This window comes from Oreochromis aureus, linkage group 4 (genome assembly GCF_013358895.1).
Source record: "Oreochromis aureus strain Israel breed Guangdong linkage group 4, ZZ_aureus, whole genome shotgun sequence".
Lineage (NCBI taxonomy): Eukaryota > Metazoa > Chordata > Actinopteri > Cichliformes > Cichlidae > Oreochromis > Oreochromis aureus.
The window spans coordinates 2,279,084-2,298,310 of NC_052945.1; the positions used below are offsets into that span (position 1 = coordinate 2,279,084).

General features: G+C 41.7%; 1 protein-coding gene across 5 annotated transcripts in view; it reads right to left on the reverse strand.

The window, feature by feature from the left end:
- taok2a (TAO kinase 2a) overlaps positions 1–19,227 on the reverse strand; it is a 97,384-nt gene that overhangs the window by 75,573 nt on the left and 2,584 nt on the right. For 4 of the 5 annotated variants that reach the window (XM_039610859.1, XM_039610858.1, XM_039610857.1 and 1 more), the window contains exons 2-7: positions 10,720–10,860; positions 6,595–6,666; positions 6,262–6,363; positions 4,926–4,971; positions 4,740–4,836; positions 4,505–4,618 (exon numbers count right to left, since the gene is read on the reverse strand). In XM_039610859.1, the coding sequence (XP_039466793.1) occupies positions 4,505–4,618; positions 4,740–4,836; positions 4,926–4,971; positions 6,262–6,363; positions 6,595–6,666; positions 10,720–10,851 (563 nt within the window). In that variant the 5' untranslated portion in view covers positions 10,852–10,860. Of the gene's footprint in view, positions 1–4,504; positions 4,619–4,739; positions 4,837–4,925; positions 4,972–6,261; positions 6,364–6,594; positions 6,667–10,719; positions 10,900–19,227 lie in introns of all 5 variants that reach the window. The other variant, XM_039610856.1, reaches the window with a different exon arrangement.

Below are 19,227 nucleotides of genomic sequence, written 5' to 3' on the forward strand. Positions count from 1 at the left end.
TGCTATTTTATGAGATTTGTGCCAAATACAGCATTTCTGCTAAATCATACTATTTCTGCTATTTCATAAGATTTGTACTAAATATAGTGTTTCTGCTTAATTATAGTATTTCTGCCATTTTATAGTATTTGTGCTAAAACATAGTATTTCTACTAAATGTAGTATTTATGCTTAATCATACTATTTGTATATATTTCTGCCAGGTCCCCAGGCAGCTAATCCTCTGTGAAGACTGATACATACAAATACATATCAGGGCCTGCACGGCTTCCCAGCCAGCCAATCATATCTGAGGTCTGCCCTTTCTTCTCTCGTCATATCTCAGCGACAGATGTACAAAGAGCAATGCAAATCACAGTCAAAGTACACCAAAGCACGCTGATTCACCCAGTACAAGAATTATGCTTCTAGTCCACCTAGTTTTTGAGTTACACGACGTTTTGTAACTCCAAAAACAGCGTTTTGCCGCCTCTCACCGCGATCTAATTCTGACTGCTCATCACCCTGTTTTCCAGGCGCTTGCTCTCTTTCCCAGTGGCGCAGTTGGTAATGACATAGGTCTGCAACCCAAAGGTCGTGGGTTCAATTACACCTTGGGCAACATGTTTTTTTTCCCTACAAATTAATACACTATCACAGACCACTAATTCATATTCATCATTTATTACAATTCTGCAAACTTTTATGATTTTAGCAGCTTTTCTAATATGGACCTCAGATTCTTGTTAACACTCCATGGCACAAATACTGTTCCCTTTAGGCTCTGTGTATGTGTGTGTATCAATATTTCTCCCATTTTAAAGTATTACTCCTCCATAATTGTATTTCTGTTAAATCAAAGTATTTTTACTACATCTTAGTACTTCTGCTCAATCATAGTATTTCTGCCAAATCATAGTATTTTGCCAAATTATGGCTTTTGTGCCAAATCATAACATTTGTTTTATGTTATAGTATTACTACTAAGTGGAGGAATTTCTGTCATGTTACAGTATATGTGCTGATTACAGTATTTCTGCTAAATCATAGTATTTCTACTATATTATATTTTTCTTTCTAAATATAGCATTTCTGCTATATAATTGTATTACTGCTATGTTATAATATTTGTGCTAAACCAGAGTATTTCTGCTGAAACATAGTATTTCTGCCGAATGATAGTATTTCTGTCAAATTACAGTATTTGTGCCAAAACATAGTATTTTCTTTTAAAAATTTCAATATTAATAGCAAATTACAGTGTCTCTGGTAAATCGCAGCATTTCTGCTATGTTGTACTGTTTTTCTAAATCATAGTATTTCTGTAATCATTAAGAATGTTTGGCTAAATATATTCTTTCCTTTATCGTATACTATTTCTCCTAAATTCTTGTGTTTTTGAGAAGTTATCGTGTTTCTGGTAAGTTACAATATTTCTGCTAAGTTCTGCTATGCTATTGTATTTCTGCCAAGTATTATGTTTCCTCTAAGATATTGCAGTTCTGCTAAGTTACTACATTTTAGCAACGTTCCTTTGCTTCTGCAAGTTTTTACAATTTCTGCAACTTTTCAGCTTTTTCAGCTAGTTTCAGCTGACAGCTTCAGCGTTCCAGCATCCACACTGCATTTTCGCAGGAAATGCAAATTTTTCTAGTTATTATTATTCTCCAGTTTCCGCCTGAAATTTTGCAGCAAAACTCGCCCCGCAGTTTTGAGACAAGCTTCATATATGTTACCTCATTTTGTGCGGCCGGATCTGGAATGGTGTGCTATGACTTTTGGTGTTTATGAATTTTATAGTTTTTTAAATATTAATATTTTAGTGAAAATTTTCCCGCGCTCCTCTGCCGAACAGTTTTGACATTAGGGTTACATATGTTAGATCATTTTGTGCGGCTGGAGCTGGACTAGTATGGTATACACTTTTGGTGTTTATGACTTTTATAGTTTTTGAAATATTTAGATTTTAGTGCAAATTTAGGCCAATTTCCATAGAAACAGACTTTATTTGTGGTGTATTGGCTCTCTCTAGTGGTATACCGGGAGTAGTACGGCTGAAAATCTGTATGCTTGTTACAAAACTCCATATCCCATAATTCATAGCACCCCTCTGCCGAGTCAAACAATGACGGACACCACTTCGTTTTAAACGTCTTTTATTCTTGTTTCTAGGTCACAAAATAAACTTTTAAGATATTTTCAGGCGAGAATGTAGGTGTGTAAACTTCAAATATCTGCTCGTTTTATCAGGACATCCCATATTAGCGACAATTCTCTTACGTGTTGCTGATAGCCGGCTAGCTTAGCTTAGCTAGCGCCGCTAGCGACCCTTCGTGAAAAACCACCCAGGCTTGGCTGATAGTGAGGTGGCTAAAATTTGTTTAATCGCCCGATCGCCGGCAAGGGTCTGTGTCTTAGCTGGACTTATTTTTCGCTTATATGGGCCGATGATGCTGGTCGATGTGGAAAAATAACTGAGTTGTTTGGTGGTGGAGCTACAACAGAGGGCAGCTATCCACCGTGTGTGACAGAAAGGACATGCCGCGAACGAGACATAAAGGCGGTGAGGCTACCGCCGATCGACCGTGTTTGCTAACGCGGAGGTCAATCGTGGATCAAGGAAAGCGAAGGCAGGAGCGTGAGGTGAACTGAATTTCAGGTAAGAAGTTATGACCTGCACTCTATTTGGGTCAGATATAAACCGAGTTTAGGTGTAGTTTATGTTCGTTGTGCTGACTTTTCAATCACTTACAATAACTCTCGACTGCGTGCTAGCTAGCACGACGGGAGTTTATATACAGCTGTGTGCGCGCTAAGTTACTGACGTTGGACTTTATTTTATTCATAATGGTTAGTTCAGAGAGTTGCCGTACAAACGGAATCGTGCCACATTCAGAGAAAATATTAAGATTTATTCTGTCGTTACGAAGCCTCCCCTGTCATTCTCTGCCTGTTGCAACTTCAATCATGAAACTGATCAATGATCGGCTTTTTCGCTCTTGTTTGTTTATCGCGCTAAACAACAGCAGCACGTTTAAGCTTGATCAGCTGTTGTTAGAATTCATTTGATTTTAATTTCTAGTATCAGCTGATGTTTGCTGGAGCCACAGCTGTAGAAGCGGCTGGTCGAAACCAGGAGATGACCTTACTGAATCATCAGAGCTGAACTGGTGATGGAGAAACAGGTTTAGCTTTTTTTAGGTGACATGAATGAGTTGAAGGAAGTTATAAACTGTTTCTGAGAGAAATAAACACCAAGCTCCTTTTTTTTTTTTAGCTGACAGCTGGTAACTGTGCAGGGGCGGATCTAGCAAAGCTTTTGCCAGGGGCCAGGTAGGGCATCTTACAACCAAAGTTTGTATAATAATACACAAGATTGGCTGTAGACCATTGTTAATCATTCAGAACACTGTGTAAAAATAACAAAAAACAAAAAGTGAATGCAAAAGTGCATAAATATTTATTTTACGTGATTGATGTGTGTGGCGGGGCGTGGTCTGCAGTGCCGCTGCAGGGGAGGTGGACCCACCTGAGCGGCATCTGCAATCACGCCCTCTCTGGCGTAGTCTGTGCTCTCTCGGCTGTTTTTGGGTGTGTGTCGGGCTGTGAGTTGAAAAGCTACAGCCGGCTGTGTGGGTACACCAACCATGTGTGAAAAGTGGTCCATAACGTAATGCTTCAAAGTGTGTTCATGCAAACATTGTCGGATCTGCCGTGGTACAATGGGACTTCTGCTCATGAACCTGTGTGCACAGCGTCTGCAAATCGGGGCTGTACAAAGTCACTTCATCTTTACACAAAACTGTAAGCTGTCATCTGTGAAGCGTGAGCGGTGTTTGTTTTTACCATAGTTCATGGTGGAGAATGGGTGCTCTTCTGAGTTTTGCTCTCTGTAGCTGTATGAATGGCAAACTACACTGAATAGCAGCGGCATAGGCACACATAAAATTTCTTCTGAAATTTTCGCTTTCTAGTTTTTTTCTTTTGTTTTTGCATTTTGAGACTCATTTTATTTCTCTATCTGATAAGAAAACTATTCAATCAGACAGTTATTTGTGGTAAATGAAATACAGTTACACTTTCAAGCACTTTTAAGCACCACATCTGAAATTCAAGCACTTTTCAAACCTTGAAAAGACGACATTAGAATTCAAACATTTTCAAGGATTTCAAGCACCCGTACGAACCCTGGAACATGTGCAAACAAATAAAGCTACACTGAAACGATCAAACAAACTGTTTAATAAACCTGAACAGCTGGTAAAATAAAATCTCAGAGGGCAGCGCTGATGATGCTGAAGACTCCTGAATCCGACCTTTCAGCTAATATGAGGCTAATTTTGCTTTTGAAAAGAGCGAGTTTAAACATATCCTCGGTACAAATTCAAGAAGCTTTCTAATGTAAACGAAGGAAATCTCATCTGTGGTCCGGTGCCATGCACGCTCTGATTGGTGGTTGGTGTTGTCTGTTAAAAACATTGAACGAGCACCGTCGACTTTGTTTTGGTTCTGGATAAATGCTCACCAGTATGGCGTCCCCACGAAGGAGTTGGCCGGAGACACGATGGAGGCGGAGCCAAAGTCCCCCAGTTTGACCTGACCCGGCTCCGTCAGCAGGATGTTTCCTGCCTTCACGTCCCTGCAGGAGAGAGGAGAGTGTGACCCCTGCTGGTGGTGGGCTCTAACTGCATCTACGCCACACGTCTGTGTGTTTGCAGGTCTTGTTGGTTTAAAGGATCTGATGGACAAACAGATCTTACCTGTGAATCATATTGTGAGAGTGAAGATATGCCAATCCCTGCAGTGCACCATGGGTAATAGCAGCTATTTCTACTTCCTGGAGTGGCTTTTTGTGAACTGCAAGGAGAAAGTTTATTAATCAGAAAAACCAGACAAATGAGAAGAACGAATAAAAATGGGTGAAGTGTGTGTAGCACTGCACGAACCTTCGAGGAGGTCCGAGGCCGAGCCGAGGCAATACTCCATCACCAGCTGAGGAGGAAACAACAGCGATTACACATCACCAGTGAAGGAGCTCACACAGCCGACCTTTAACATGATGAACTCCTCCACCTCTACGTGTCACAGCTCAGCTGAGACCGCTTCAACCAACGGAAACTTCTCCATTTCGATGTTTTTCCACTGTGAGGTGATGTCACTGAATAACAGTTCAGTTACTAAACACTTATTCCTTATAAAATGACATTTTATTTCCTATAATAACCAACAAGAGACACAGACTATGGGGAATTTGGAGTTACCACTTACCCTAACCCCACTAACTGCATGTCTTTGGACTAGGGCTGCACAATTTTGCATAAAATGAGAATCACGATTTTTTTTGCTTAGAATTGAGATCACGATTCTCTCACGATTTTCTTTTCCAATATAAATATTTATTGCACTTATTAAATGCACATCAACTTCGTAACAGTTGAGACTGAACATAAAAACAATAAATGAACATAAAAACAATAAATGTCTCACATTTTGTCGTTGCCGCAAAATGTTGTACTGCTTGAAATTCCGTCTCCACCGTTGCTCGACACTGCGTGTATAGAGCAGGTAGTGCAACAATAGAAAAATAGTTGCGGGACGGCACTGTGTAGCGTTTGTCTAGGGTGTTGATCATTTTCCTAAATCCCTCGTTTTGCACAGTGTTGATGGGAGCCATATCTTTGGTCAGGTGATAAGTGATAGCCTCCGTAATTTCTTTGTGCCTGCGGGAGTTCGACGTGTATAGGGAAGCGCTGTATAAGGTTCCCGTGATGTTTGGGTGGTTGACCGGGACGGATTTTCTCCTGTCACTTTCTCGTCATCCCTGACGTGTTCTCCGTTGTTTTTTCCTGCCAATTTTAGCAGCCAGCTTCTGTATCACGTGGTATAAGGCTCCACCCTTGTCATTTGTTAAGCAGGAAGAGTGAGCGCTTGTTTTCATGCAGATTACGTCCCGGATCAAAATGTGGTACAGTCGTCGTCCTTTTTTTTTTTTTTTTTTTTTTTTAATCGTTGTCATTTGGAAATGAGATCGCACATAAGTATGAATTGAGATCGCGATTTTCTAACGATTAATCGTGCAGCCCTACTTTGGACTGTGGGAAGAAGCCGCTGAACCCGGCGAGAACCCACGCAATCATTGGTAGAGCATGCAAACTCTACAAAGACCCCGGCCTGATGGAGGAGTTGAACTCAGGACCTTCTTGCTGTGAGGCAACAGTGCTAACCACTGTGCTCCCCCTAGGTTAAAACACTTCCCCATTAAACACACGTTACAGGACGTACCCATGCCGTGTGCTCCTTCAGGTAGCAGCCCAGGTACTCGATGGTGTTGGGGTGGCGAAGCTTCTGCAGGAACTTCACCTCTTTGATGATGTCCTGCCATTTCTGCACAGCAACAGAAAAACACTCAGCTCTTCTTTCTGAAGTGTCTCACAGCACATTTTAAAAGATTTTGTCAAGTAAAGGAGATTGAAACAACTTAAATCTGTAAAATAATTTTTCTGGCACACAAAATCACAAAATTAGCTGCTTAACATCAGTGCGACTGTTTCCTATCAGAGCACGAGCAGACGAGGGCAGGCAGATCTTCAAATCTATGATCGTTGCGCTCATTACCTCGTTGGTCTGCTTGCCGCTGTACGACATCTTCTTGATGGCCACCACTTCATTGTTGCGCACATCACGGGCCTGTTGGACGACACAAACACAATTTATCAGCACTCAGTACACTTCAGTTCTCCTGTTTCAGGAATCGAACCTGCGACCTGAGAGCCTACCCTCACAGGCATGCAACCACCGAGACGGTGCTGGTGAGCAGCCAGTTCTTACTGTCGAACTACACCAGAGGGTGGAGTAATCTCTGTGGGAGAAAAGTAATGGCTTTGGGCCCAGGAATGTTACGCTGCCGTGGTGACAGGTAGTTGGCATGGCGCCGCGCTTTACTTTGATGGAAATGAGTGGAACCGGTTCTAGATCGGGGACTGTGTCAGGGTGTGTGAGCGACCGGTTTGGCACCTGCCTCTGACGAACCGTCAGCTAAATAATTTCATAGATTTATTTAAAAATGTTTCTAATGAGCAACATTTAAAAAGAGAATATATATATAAATAATTAATACTTAATCACGAATGAATTAAAATCAAACTGAACCAGTGAACAGGGAAAGATTTCTCTCAGACGGTGGGATAATAAAAGGTTTAGATCCGACCTCCTGACCTTGCTGTGAAAGGAATAGCTTCTTACTCCAGTCTTTAGACTCTGTTAATTCACCTCCTTCCAGACTCTCTGGAAGGAGGTGGAGACTGCAGTAAGTAAACTGTGCCCACTTCATGGTTATTTTTAAAGTAATGTTTGGTTTAGGACACAATAGAGTAACCTTTCTTCCTCTTCCTGTTTATTTAAGCTTCTAGATAACTGTGTCATGTTTTGATTTCACCTCTGACAGAATTCATCAGAACAGAAAAGGAAAGTGTTTTCTTTGTGCTCGTCTTCGTTTGCATTTAAAACCGGTGTGGAAATGTGATCTGGTGCACAGGAAATGCGCTCTCTGGAGAAACCGGGTTTGTCTAATCCCCCGTCCTGATTCCAAACGCTCCTTCACTTCTCGTCTGCTTTGTGTTCAGGAAAAATCAGCTTACTGTGAAAGCCGACAGTAACCGTGTCACGCGTGTGTAAATGACACGACTCGCTTTGTTACAGGATTTCAATTTTAGAATAACATTTTAAAGACACGAGGAAAAAAAAATATTGAGGTTTTACTTCTGTAACTGAGTCTGCTCCAGCATCAGTCACCGTAATCTCACACGTAGGACTTTGCTCCATTTGCTCGGCACAATTAGTCTGTTGGAAAAACGTTTCTTTACATCAGTTTTCTTTTCCTCTTTTTCCCCTCGGACTCGGCGTGCAGGTTAATTTTAGGACCACTCGGTGGAGCCAAACGATTGACGAGCCCCGCTCGGTGAGGCGAGAACAGAGCTGGACACAATGATCCATTAGTCATCCAAACTACATGATTTATTTTTGAATCACATACTCGATGTTCTCAGAGCTGTTCAAAGTGTTGGATCCTGAGTCCTGAGCGAGGATGCTGCTTACAGGCGCCAGATGAAGTCATTCTGCATTCTCACAGTACTGATAAGACCCTGTGATGCAACAGCATCACCTCTGCTGTCAAGCAGCCCTCAAATGAGCATTAAAATACACAAACAATTCCATCCTTGGACTCCCAATACAGCAGCTTTGCATGATTTACTGTTCACAATAATCCTCCTTTATCTTATGCTCAGCCTTGGAGCAGCCCATCAGTTCATCCTGTGACACAAGCTGTTGCGGCCCCACCAACTTTAAAACACCCTCCTGAATGACCTCCTCTGTTTAAACAGGAGGTTTAAACAGGAGCTTGGGGGTGACGTGTGACGCAGCACACTAAAAGCCGGACAAACACCCCGCTGTGGCCAAGCAACGATCAAACCAATAATAACTGTTGGGTATCGTCACCGTCTGCTAACATTTCTCTAAACTACGGCTGAAAAATGTTGTTTATCGAATGGTTTCTGATGCATAACCTGCAAATAAACAGCGTGCCATTCCACGGCCAGCAAACGTCTCAGCAGGTTTTTCATGAACAAACAAAAATAAACTTTTTTACCGTTAGCTGTGGCGATAATGCTGCGTAGTCGAGCAACAGTTTCTTACAAAGTTCAGCTTGTAATCAATTATTGTTCATATATATACTGCTGATAGTGTTTTTCATCAATATCAAGTTTTCACAAAACCTTTATTGTTATTATTTATTTCACTGCTTAAAAATTGTGACTACTAATTAGAAACTTTTAGTTCCCGTCTCCCTCAGTTTAAGGCAGCTTTCTTTTGATCGTCAGCTCTTCATAAGCTGAAGGTCTGAACAGTAAGTGGGCGGGGCTTCTGTGCCCGGGATGGTCACATATAGGGTTTTCACTCTGACCTCACACAGGCCCAAAAGAATTTTAAAAACAGCCTGAGCGTCGTCTCTCAGGGATTACTGTACACGCCGCCCTCGTTACTTCAACACCAACATCCACCGCTGGAACAGGAGACACGACAGGAAACGCAGACACTTGGAACTGTTGTGAGCGACAGTTTTAGAGACGCTGAGGGGCGCAGCGTGTGAAACGTTCTTTTTTATCTGATGCAAATTGCTGCGCAGCGTCTATTCCTGCAGCTCTTCTCTAATGGCCTTTCAAGGCTCCTCTGAAACTCAGACATGCAGTGTGGAGGTGTGAGTCTACCACTCAGCCTCAAGAATATTTTACAGGTGAAATGAGATGCAGAGCCGCGGCGCACACACTCGTCATGTTCCCACTGTTTTCTAATAAGCTGGGGGACATTTTCAGATTCACACTCTCTTTATTAATGACAGATAAGAGTGATTTTAAAGAGAAACCCACACAGATTCACACAGTGGACAGCTCGGGCCTCAGCGAGTACATCCAAGAGAGACACTCGGACAACAATCCAAACTATTTGATTTGGTTTAAGATAATCCCAGCGTGCAGAGCACCGTGCTGCTGTATGTCTGCACCTAAACCAACACGTGCAGATGCAAGCTTCACGTCTGCTCTGGTCCCATACTTCTAAACAGGTTTACACCCATCAGTCACCGACTGCTGGAAAAACGTGATGATTCTCCGTCTAGCCGCAGAGCTTCCTTGTACTAAGAATAGCTTCAAGAACATTTTCTAAGAATTTCCCCTTAAAGTCAGAAGTAAATCCTGGCAGAGATAAAACTTTTTCATAAAGCAGCTCAGCCTTTAAAAGAGCTCTGAAGGTGAAGTGTTTGAAGCAGAGAGGAGCAGTTAAGAGGTTTAGGCGTTTCTTAAGGACAGGAGGACATGGTGGAAAGCCAACGTGGAGCGCTACAGGAGTGCACGGGAATGATGCTCGTTCACGTTTCAGAGGCTCTGATCATTGCTACAATATGACGTTCAAAAGAGCCACTTAACTCGTACACGTCTTTGGTCTACATGTAAGAAAACATCAGAGGATTTGTTATTAAAAAAGCCAAAAATTATGTAATATGAAGGCGATATGAGCAGAGAGCACAAACATGCTGAGAGATTGTCACTGAACCTACACAGCCAGATTCAAAAACTAATGTGTATACGTATGTCTGTGCTTTTATTTTGTTAAATACGAACACAATGATAGCAGACGTGCTGCCATGTGTTTGACAGACAGAGAGGATCAGTGTGTTTATTTGGTCGTTCAATGAAAGGCTTCAGTTAGTTAAGAGTCTGGAGAAAAACATTGGGATCACATTTGCAGTTTGGTCTTGTTATACAAACAAAACACTCGATTTTAGGAAAAATTTGTGGGTTTTTTGTTTGTTTGTATTACTTGAAAACTAAAGTGTCCTCCAATGAAACAACAGTGGCCCACAGCTCATTTAAGTTTGAGAGCCCTGCTCTGGAGGCCCACACCTTTATTTTGGTGGGTACTGTAGTTATGAAGGTACAGAGCTCTAACAAGCTGTGGACTGAAGTAAATCCAGGAGCAGACAGGATCGGGCACATGTGCCTTTAACTTTCTCTGAGGGATCATTTAACATCATTATCATTTAACAGCCAAATTAACTGGCTTCACCTGATGTCTTTGTTTTAAACTCACAACTGGAGAGAAAGAAGCTGCTCACGCTGAACAACATTGAAGACAGAGAGTGAGTCTGTTACAGACACGGTCAAAAGCGGACAGACTTCTACTCACAAAGTACACCGCTCCAAAGCTCCCGTGGCCGATTTCCCGGAGGTCGGTGAACAGCTTCTCCGGGTCATCTTTGCAGAACAGATCAGCCACCTCGGGGTCCTTCAGATTGCCCGCCCGCGCATTCGAGGGCATGGCCAGGGCCTGGAGGATGGAGAGAGGAGCTCAGGTCAGTGCTGCAGACTGAAATCAAAGTGAAAACATGGAGGTCAGAGGTCAAAGCTCTTTTTTTGTTAACTGGGGTTTTAGTCATAATCAAATTTTCTCAGATTTTCCACTGGAGGGAAATAAATCTTTAAACATGATCTGTGGATGTGATGCTTTATGAGTTTAAATCATTCTGACCTCTGTTCACAGACATTTACAGGTTTTCAAAGTATCAATGTACTGGAAAACTTCAAAGTGGATCAAAGTTTTCCTATATCTTGGCCGCCCCTTTGACTAAGAGCCCGGGTGCCTGTGTTGCTTCTGAAGCATATGATTTGCCCTTTCCCACTTCGGCTGGGCTGAAAACCATCGAATTAATGTGCTAAACATCCTGGAAAATGCATTCCTGCACTCTTGTAAAGTGACCCACTTCCAGTATTCCCTCACAGAGACTCCATCAGCTTCCCTGATGTTCCCAGTCTGTGCTGCACATCGATAACACTGCGTATCGCACCAGGAATGTCACGACTGGCTGCCGTTCACGTTACCGTTCACAGTTAACGTGGGATCTGCACTTCAGCCGTCTATCTGGGAACCAGCTGACAAGTCGAGGCTTGCGGAGCGTTCCAGGGAAAACCGGGCTGTTTCACCGTGGGAGTGCCAAATACAAATAATGCAGGTGAGAGAGTGACATGGACTCATGTGGGGGAGACAAAATGGCAGCTGCTTTTTCACAAAGTGCTCTTCACCATGAATGGGCTTCAATGACAAACTGTTCGGCTCAGATTGCTTTAGTGACGGCAGCAGCGTGACGTGAAAGGCCGACAGCTTCCTAAGTAAGAACGTGCGCTCGTCCTTCAAATCCACTCACCGAGTCCGAGCAGTCACGTTCAGCCTCTGTCTTCTCGTCTCTACGACAACAGCGCTGCCGAAAAACATCAGAGGAGATGCACTCGTACGAAAACTGAGTGAAAACTAACGACGGCGACGATAACCAGCCAGGCGCTTCGGTGCAGACGCTTCAAATGTTAGGCTGTCCAAAAGGGATCAGGTGCTCATTTGCTGCACTCTCGATATGAACAGTGCCGTGTTCACTGTCTCCTGCTGATACACATCTTTAGAGCTCCTGCAGACAGGTATGCACAAGCTCCTCCCTCAGCAGGTGAAAAAATTCACATACACAACAATGAACAACGCTTTGAGGAATTTTAAGATTTCTTTTTTCAAAATCATCAACAATAACCTGATAATACAGACAGCGACGCGCCCGATACCTGCAGCTCCATCTACTGTGGTGACCCCTCCCACCTCCTCCATGGGAAACAAGAGAGCAGCCGTAAGTCGGCGGTCCTTCCCGCGTGTAACGTTAACACAGCGTTAATTTAACAGGATAAAAACTGAAGCTTTCAGCCATGAAAGTACAGAGCTCGGGTCAGCAGCACGGCCTGAAAATACTTCAACACATTAATTCTATTCAGCTTTATTTACACAGCACCAAATCACAAGGACAGTAACTCTGTCATACGTGCGCTACCATTATGTTACCATGCACTGTCGTACTGTCAGACAACTATTAAACAGTCCAGTCACTGAAGTTTTTTTTTTTTGTACATTTTTAACCCTGTGGTATTAGAAGTAGTACACAGTATTACGCATAGTTCTGAGTACCTAGTACTCTAGTACTGTAATAACTATACGCAGTGCCTGATAAGTCCAGAGAAATGAGACGGCACACCGAATCCTTTGATTTTTACTCCAGACACGATCTTCCCATCCTCACTTTTCAGTCTCCACAATATACGATGTGCGCTCCTGCGTCACATGACACGTTTGTTTACGTCTGTTCTTCTTCGTTTCATTTCTCTGAGGCGTTTGAGGCTCCTTCTAAGATCCATTTACGCTGCCGGCGTTGCCTCGGCCACCGTGGTCGTTCCCTTTTTGTTGCTGGTTTGGAGAGGACGGGCTCCTCTGCCCGAGAGGCGGGGCTCACGCTTGGAGCACGTTTGTAAAGTTTCTTTTACTTTACACATAACTGCCACTTCCCTTAGCCTGCCGGCATGTCCGAGCCCTGCCTCAACTTTAAGTCACTGCATCAGTGTGCATTATTAACTGTAACGGAGAAACTCTGCACGCGTGCTTGTCGCCAACGAAGACGAAGTAGGTCACAGTCATGGTGCTGCAGCTTCAGCAGAGAGGATTGTGATGTTTATCTAACGCACTACTGTCCAACCACAGCTCTGAATATGTGACTCTGATGGGCCTCACATTTAGTCAACAACCAGAAAACAACCTGATAATTAAAAGATGTGATTAATCGTTAAAAATACACATTAATATTTGTATGAAGTTATAACCTTAGTCCCTAAGCTCAGTTTGGACCGATTTCTTCCTTCCCATTTAAATAATTCATAAACAGGTCATAAGCGAAGCCTTTACCATGTTTCAATGCAGACATAATGAAATGCAGATGTTTTAGCTTCTTGGCACAAATTTCTCCATCAAATTTTCCAACTCTGCTCAAAGAAAAAAAAAAAAAAACAACAACCTTAAACTATTTATAGCTGCAAGAACTGACAAATGAAGGGAACACCTCATCAGTGATTCAAATCTGCACTCCGCCATGAAAATGGGTCTGAGGGAGGAACAGAATCATGACATACATTTAATGAAATGCCTGGCACGTGTTTTGGCTGCTGTATGTGGAGATCAGAGCGTACGACTTTGCTGTTACGCTCCGACTCAAATCCAACACCAATTTAAATAAATCCCAAAAAATCCAAAGAGAGAGGCCGAATCATCAGAGCGGTGGATGTAATCTCAGGCTGCACACTGAGCCGTGTTTATTGACAAACCAAACGTCCTTCTGTAGTGGGGTTAATGTGGCGCTCATCCTCTGAGCGTCAGCTGCAGCCCCAAGAAGAGTCGCCAGCGTAACCAGGCCTCTGAACGCCGGCCTCGGGATCCCCATTTAACACTACGCCCGCTCTGTGCCCGAGGTGGAGACAGATTCCCGCCAACCTGCCCCCCTGACCTGAAAGCGCTTCTAAACACAGTAAAGCGATTTACAATTATGTATGGCGTGGCGCTCGATAGCCTGCAGCTACAGTCAGAAGAAACACCACCCGTCTGAAAATATGACAGCAGAGAGGGGAAAGCAGCACCTTAATTTGCCTAAAATTCCACCGTGGTATCGAGCTAGAGATACTGGAAAAACTATTTCTAAAGAGATTTGATAACTTTGTGGATAAACATGAATTGTTGGCAAATTGCCAGTATGGGTTTAGAAATAACAGATCAACAGTTTTGGCATTGATGGATTTAATGGAAGAAATAACTGAATGTATGGATAAGAAGAAGTATGCACTTGGAGTCTTTCTAGATCTAAAAAAAGCATTTGATACTGTTGACCACAAAATTCTAATAATCAAACTGGAAAAATATGGGTTTAGGGGTGTGGTATTAGATTGGATAAAAAGCTATGTGATGAATCGACAGCAATATGTACAAATAAATGAGTTTAAATCTAAACTGATGGATATTGAATGTGGAGTACCTCAAGGATCAGTATTGGGACCAAAAATGTTTATTATGTATATAAATGATATTTGTAAAGTATCGAAGATACTAAAGTTTGTAATTTTTGCAGATGATACCAATATACTTTGTTCAGGTGTGGAATTTCAACAGGTTTTGGAGGTGATCACACAGGAGTTAAAGACATTAAAGAAGTGGTTTGATAGAAACAAATTGTCCTTAAATTTAAATAAAACAAAATTTATGTTATTCGGAAACTATAAGAAAAAATTAATATTGAAATTTGTGTTGATAATGTATATCTAGAAAGGGTTAATACCATAAAATTTCTTGGTGTGATCATTGATCATAAGGCCTGTTGGAAATCACACATCACTTATGTGAGGGGAAAGTTAGCACGGGGCATTGCTGTCTTGGGGAAAGTAAAACAATTTTTGGATAGGAAAACATTGTATATGTTATATTGTGCTTTACTATTACCATACATGAGTTATTGTGTAGAGGTTTGGGAAATACATATAAAAGTAATATTCAGACTATAATTATAATGCAGAAAAGGGCTATTAGACTAATAAATCAGGAGGGGTATAGGGCTCACACAAACCCGCTCTTTATTAAGACATAAAGCTATAAAATTCCAGGATCTGGTGAAGTTTAAAACAGTGCAAATAATATATAAGGCAAGGAAAGGGATGCTCCCAATCGAAATAAGTAAATGGTTCTTAGAAAGAGAAGGGAGGTATAATTTTAGAGGGAAGTGGAATTTAAAATTACAAAAAGTAAGAACAACATTGAAAAGGATGTCTATTTCAATAGCGGGAGTTAAATTTTGGAATGAGTTAAAAGAAGAAATAAAGGTCAGTAGTGATATAAACCAGTTTAAAATAAAACTCAAAAAGAAATTTTAAATAAGTATAAGAATGAAGAAAATGCAATTAACCCAAGACAGCAGTCAAACTGATGTTTATTTTCTTGATTTTCTTGTTGAACATGACAATTTTTTTTTTGTTTTTTTTTTTTGTGATGTTATTATGTTCTAAATTGAAGGCATTGTAAACGTTTTGTTGTTCAAATTTAGATGATGAGGATGTAAACCTGAGGGGGTAGGGCTAAATAAGTATATACTTCAGCCTACTCCTTTTCAAACAACTGCATGGAATGATTTTATGAAATGTTGGTGAATGTATATGTTTGAAATAAAAATGAACTGAACTGAACTGAACTGAACTTTATCGTGTCAGTCACCCTTCACTCTGCAGCTTACAGCATATCTCAACGCCTTTTAAAAGCATTAAATTAGAATTTCAAAGACCTAAACTGAAGACTGAGTCCCCTTCAACACTACAACAACTGCACAATGGTTTTAAATCCATCTCCACATAAAATCCAACAGTAATCATTACTGCTCTATTCTCTGCTTTACTTAGCGTTACATAAGAAAACAATCACACGTTTAAAATAAAACTTAAATATGTCATTTCAGTCTCTGTTTACTGAACAACTGTAAATGTGTCGGAGCAACGATAGAAGCACTTTTGTAGCATTAGCATTTCAAATTAGACAACATTGATATCAGTAACAGTATCTATGACAATATAGTGTTGTGTCTAAAATGTTTCAGGCGAGCCCGCCCAATAAACCACATACTGGTATTAAAGAATTTAAAAATCCAGTACACTCTGATGAAGCCGCCGATATTTGGCTGTGATTTTTGTGAATCTACTGGTTGGAAAACTAAGAAACATTAACGGTAATACCATGGTTTAGAGGGTGTTCATTACTGCGTGTGCATCATTTTATTCACAGGTTAGAGTTTATAGATTCTGGTATTCTTCATTTCTTCTTATTTTTGAGGTTTGTCTTTCTGATGGATTTTATCTCATATTACCTCGGATGTCATCAGGAGAGATATTTAGGGCACCTTGCGATTGCAAAATTATGAAAATGCAAATATGTTCATTTTTGTTTTGCTTTTCTTCCTTTTGTTTTTCATGATTACCGAGCAGGGCGCCAAAAAAGAAAAAAAAAGTGACACTAAATGTGAGAAAAGTGATTCTAAAAACTTCAGATTAACTGAATACGCCTCCACAGATCTGCTGCTACGATGTCGCTCCAGTCGTCTGTTTTGTTTTTATTATTGTCACTCTCATTAACCTGCTCGCTCTCTCTCTCCTCTGATTTATTAGCTTTCAGTGCTGGTTGGCTGCTGAAGGCGGAGCACGGCGGTCACCAGCTAGCGTCTGGGTCCATCATGGCTTGGTGTCCATCAGCACCGACTTTAGAGCTTGTTTTTACATAAGACAAGTTCAGGCTGAGCTGCCAGTTAGCAGCACTGCTGTTTCCAGTTTAGATTTCCAGGACTAGTTTAGGGGAGACGCTCCTAAATCCTTCGACCCACTGTGTCATTTTCTCTTTTTGTTTATTTTAGCTGAGCTAATGTCTCTTTTTATTTCTGTACATCCTTTGTGAGTAAATATTGCCATTATTTAAAGCTTGTTGAATCGCAGCAGTGTTGAGGCATCTCATCTGTTAGGTCCATAAATCTGTATTTAAAAACAATTATGCTTCTTAATTTTGTCCATTTTCCCCCCTTGTGGTAGTGAAATAGGATAATATGGAGTTTGATTTTCTAGTATCCTAACTAGAGCAGGGCGATATGACCAAAAATATTTATCACGATATACATTTGAAAATTTGCGATAACGATATAACTGACGATATAATTGACACTAGACAAAATAGTTTACAACTCCACAACTTTATTAGTCCAAAAAAACCCATCAATGTATTTTCACTTAAACAAGCAGCTGTTTTTTATGTGCATTAAAGCTATATAAAAATGTAACAGTGCAAATTCCTTGCTGATAGTTTAACCAAAAGGCATTTCCAGTGGAAACTGGCCGACATATCCTCAGCATAACCATGTATAATATCCACAAAACTTAAAAAGAGGTTATACACACACAATACGGTAATATTATGTTGAAGCACAGTACGTATCACTCCGCGAGGCTCCTGCCTACGATAGCCGTAATGCTCCGACAATCCATCAAGTGGTGCGGGTTCGTAGCTTAGCAAAGTTGTACTAAAACATCTGAGATTTTCGAGCGCCGTGTACCACATAGAATCGTTTCGAGGTCAGTAAACACAACCAGAATTCATACATAAGGCACGCGGGATTATAAGGGACACTGACGATTTTAAGAAAAATCAAAGGATTGATTTTAAGTGTGCCGTATTTTCCAAACAACACGGTAATAACGACGGCCCGCTAGCATGCTCTACCAAAAATAGTGCTTTGTTGTGTATCTGACGGACGAAAGCTAAACCAGTTCCACACCACTGAAGTTGAACTTTTACAAACCAATTCTGGTTCATCTGTTTCATTTAACGATCCCCTTTCGCCCTTCTCATTCTCCGTCAGCGCCATGCTTTTTTCGCCATGTGCGTATGAAAACAAAGGCACTGCGCATGCGCGTTTTATTTCATTTTCTTATTGTTCCCCAGCATTATACCGGTATTACCGTGAACGGTATGACATGCCCCAGCCCTAATCCTAACAACCCTGAGCATTACTGTATTTTTATTATCACGTTTAATTCAAATTGTTTTGATGTATTCTTACTGTGCTCACAGACCACTTTAAAATGTAATTGGATGTTTCATCATCAACTGTTCAGCTGAATGACATTTTGAGCCTTCTCACTGGCTTGTCAGTCACCTGTGAAGCAATAAGCTAAATAAAAGGTGTTAAATACAACGACCGTGTACGTGACAGGGACATTTGAGAAGCAGCTCTCCACAGTGTTGTTCAAATTAGCATCAGACTTGTTTCTGATGGCGGCTGAAGAAGCCAGACTCAGACCGCACAGGAAGAGAACCAGGCCAATTTCCAAAATAAAAGACCTCGTACGGTCTAAATGTTTCTGGTGTGGTCTGAAGATCTGCAGCTGAAGGGATAAAAAGGTGAAAAACCGACACTGCAGACACATACTGTGTGTATTCGCGGGGTAACATGTTCTGTGAGAAACAATTCCACTTTTAGTGATTAAAGTATAGTAGATTCTAACAGCTTCACTTCCTGTTAGGGATGCACCGATCCCGATACTGGTATCGGGTATCGGGGCCGATACTGTAAAATGTGTGCGTACTCGTACTCGTAAAAGTTAACCGATACCATGAACCGATACTTATGTAGCCCGGATGGGAATTTGGGAGTAGATAATCATAATTCCCATGGACTTGAACGCCACATAAGGTGTTCACAGTTCACAGAAGAGAACGGCATGGAGAGATGCACGAGGTTAGCTGAACCAAAGCGAGAGACTCGGCTAGTTTTACTGAGGTTAACTAGCACAAAAGAGTGTGTGACTAGAAAGCTAACCGTGTGAGAGCTTCGCAACAGAGTGTGGGTGAAGTGACTTTTTGTTTCAACGGTCGCACCACCGTCCGTGGAAAACTGTGTTTCCAGCCATGACCGCCAAGGCTAAAGGCTAGCCCGGACTGCTTGGCTGCGCCACGGAGGCAGCTGCTATGGACTGTCGGAGAGCTGGACAGTGACGGGCTAACGCGCTGTAGCAGAGACAGCATCTGGTCCGCAGGGAGTGGATTTAGTGTGGGACTGGTGAACGGCGACCTACCGAGCAACGGAACTGTAAGTCAGACTTTTGTGCTCTTACTGGGGAGAAGAGGATTTTTCTCCATCGTCCGGCGTGAGCAGCAAACAGGCCTGCAACAAGTGTGAATGTGAGTGTGTGTGGGGCCCATGTGTGAATATTGTATGTTTAGTGGAGTTATATAACGTGTTTTGGAGTGTATATTAGTGAGTCA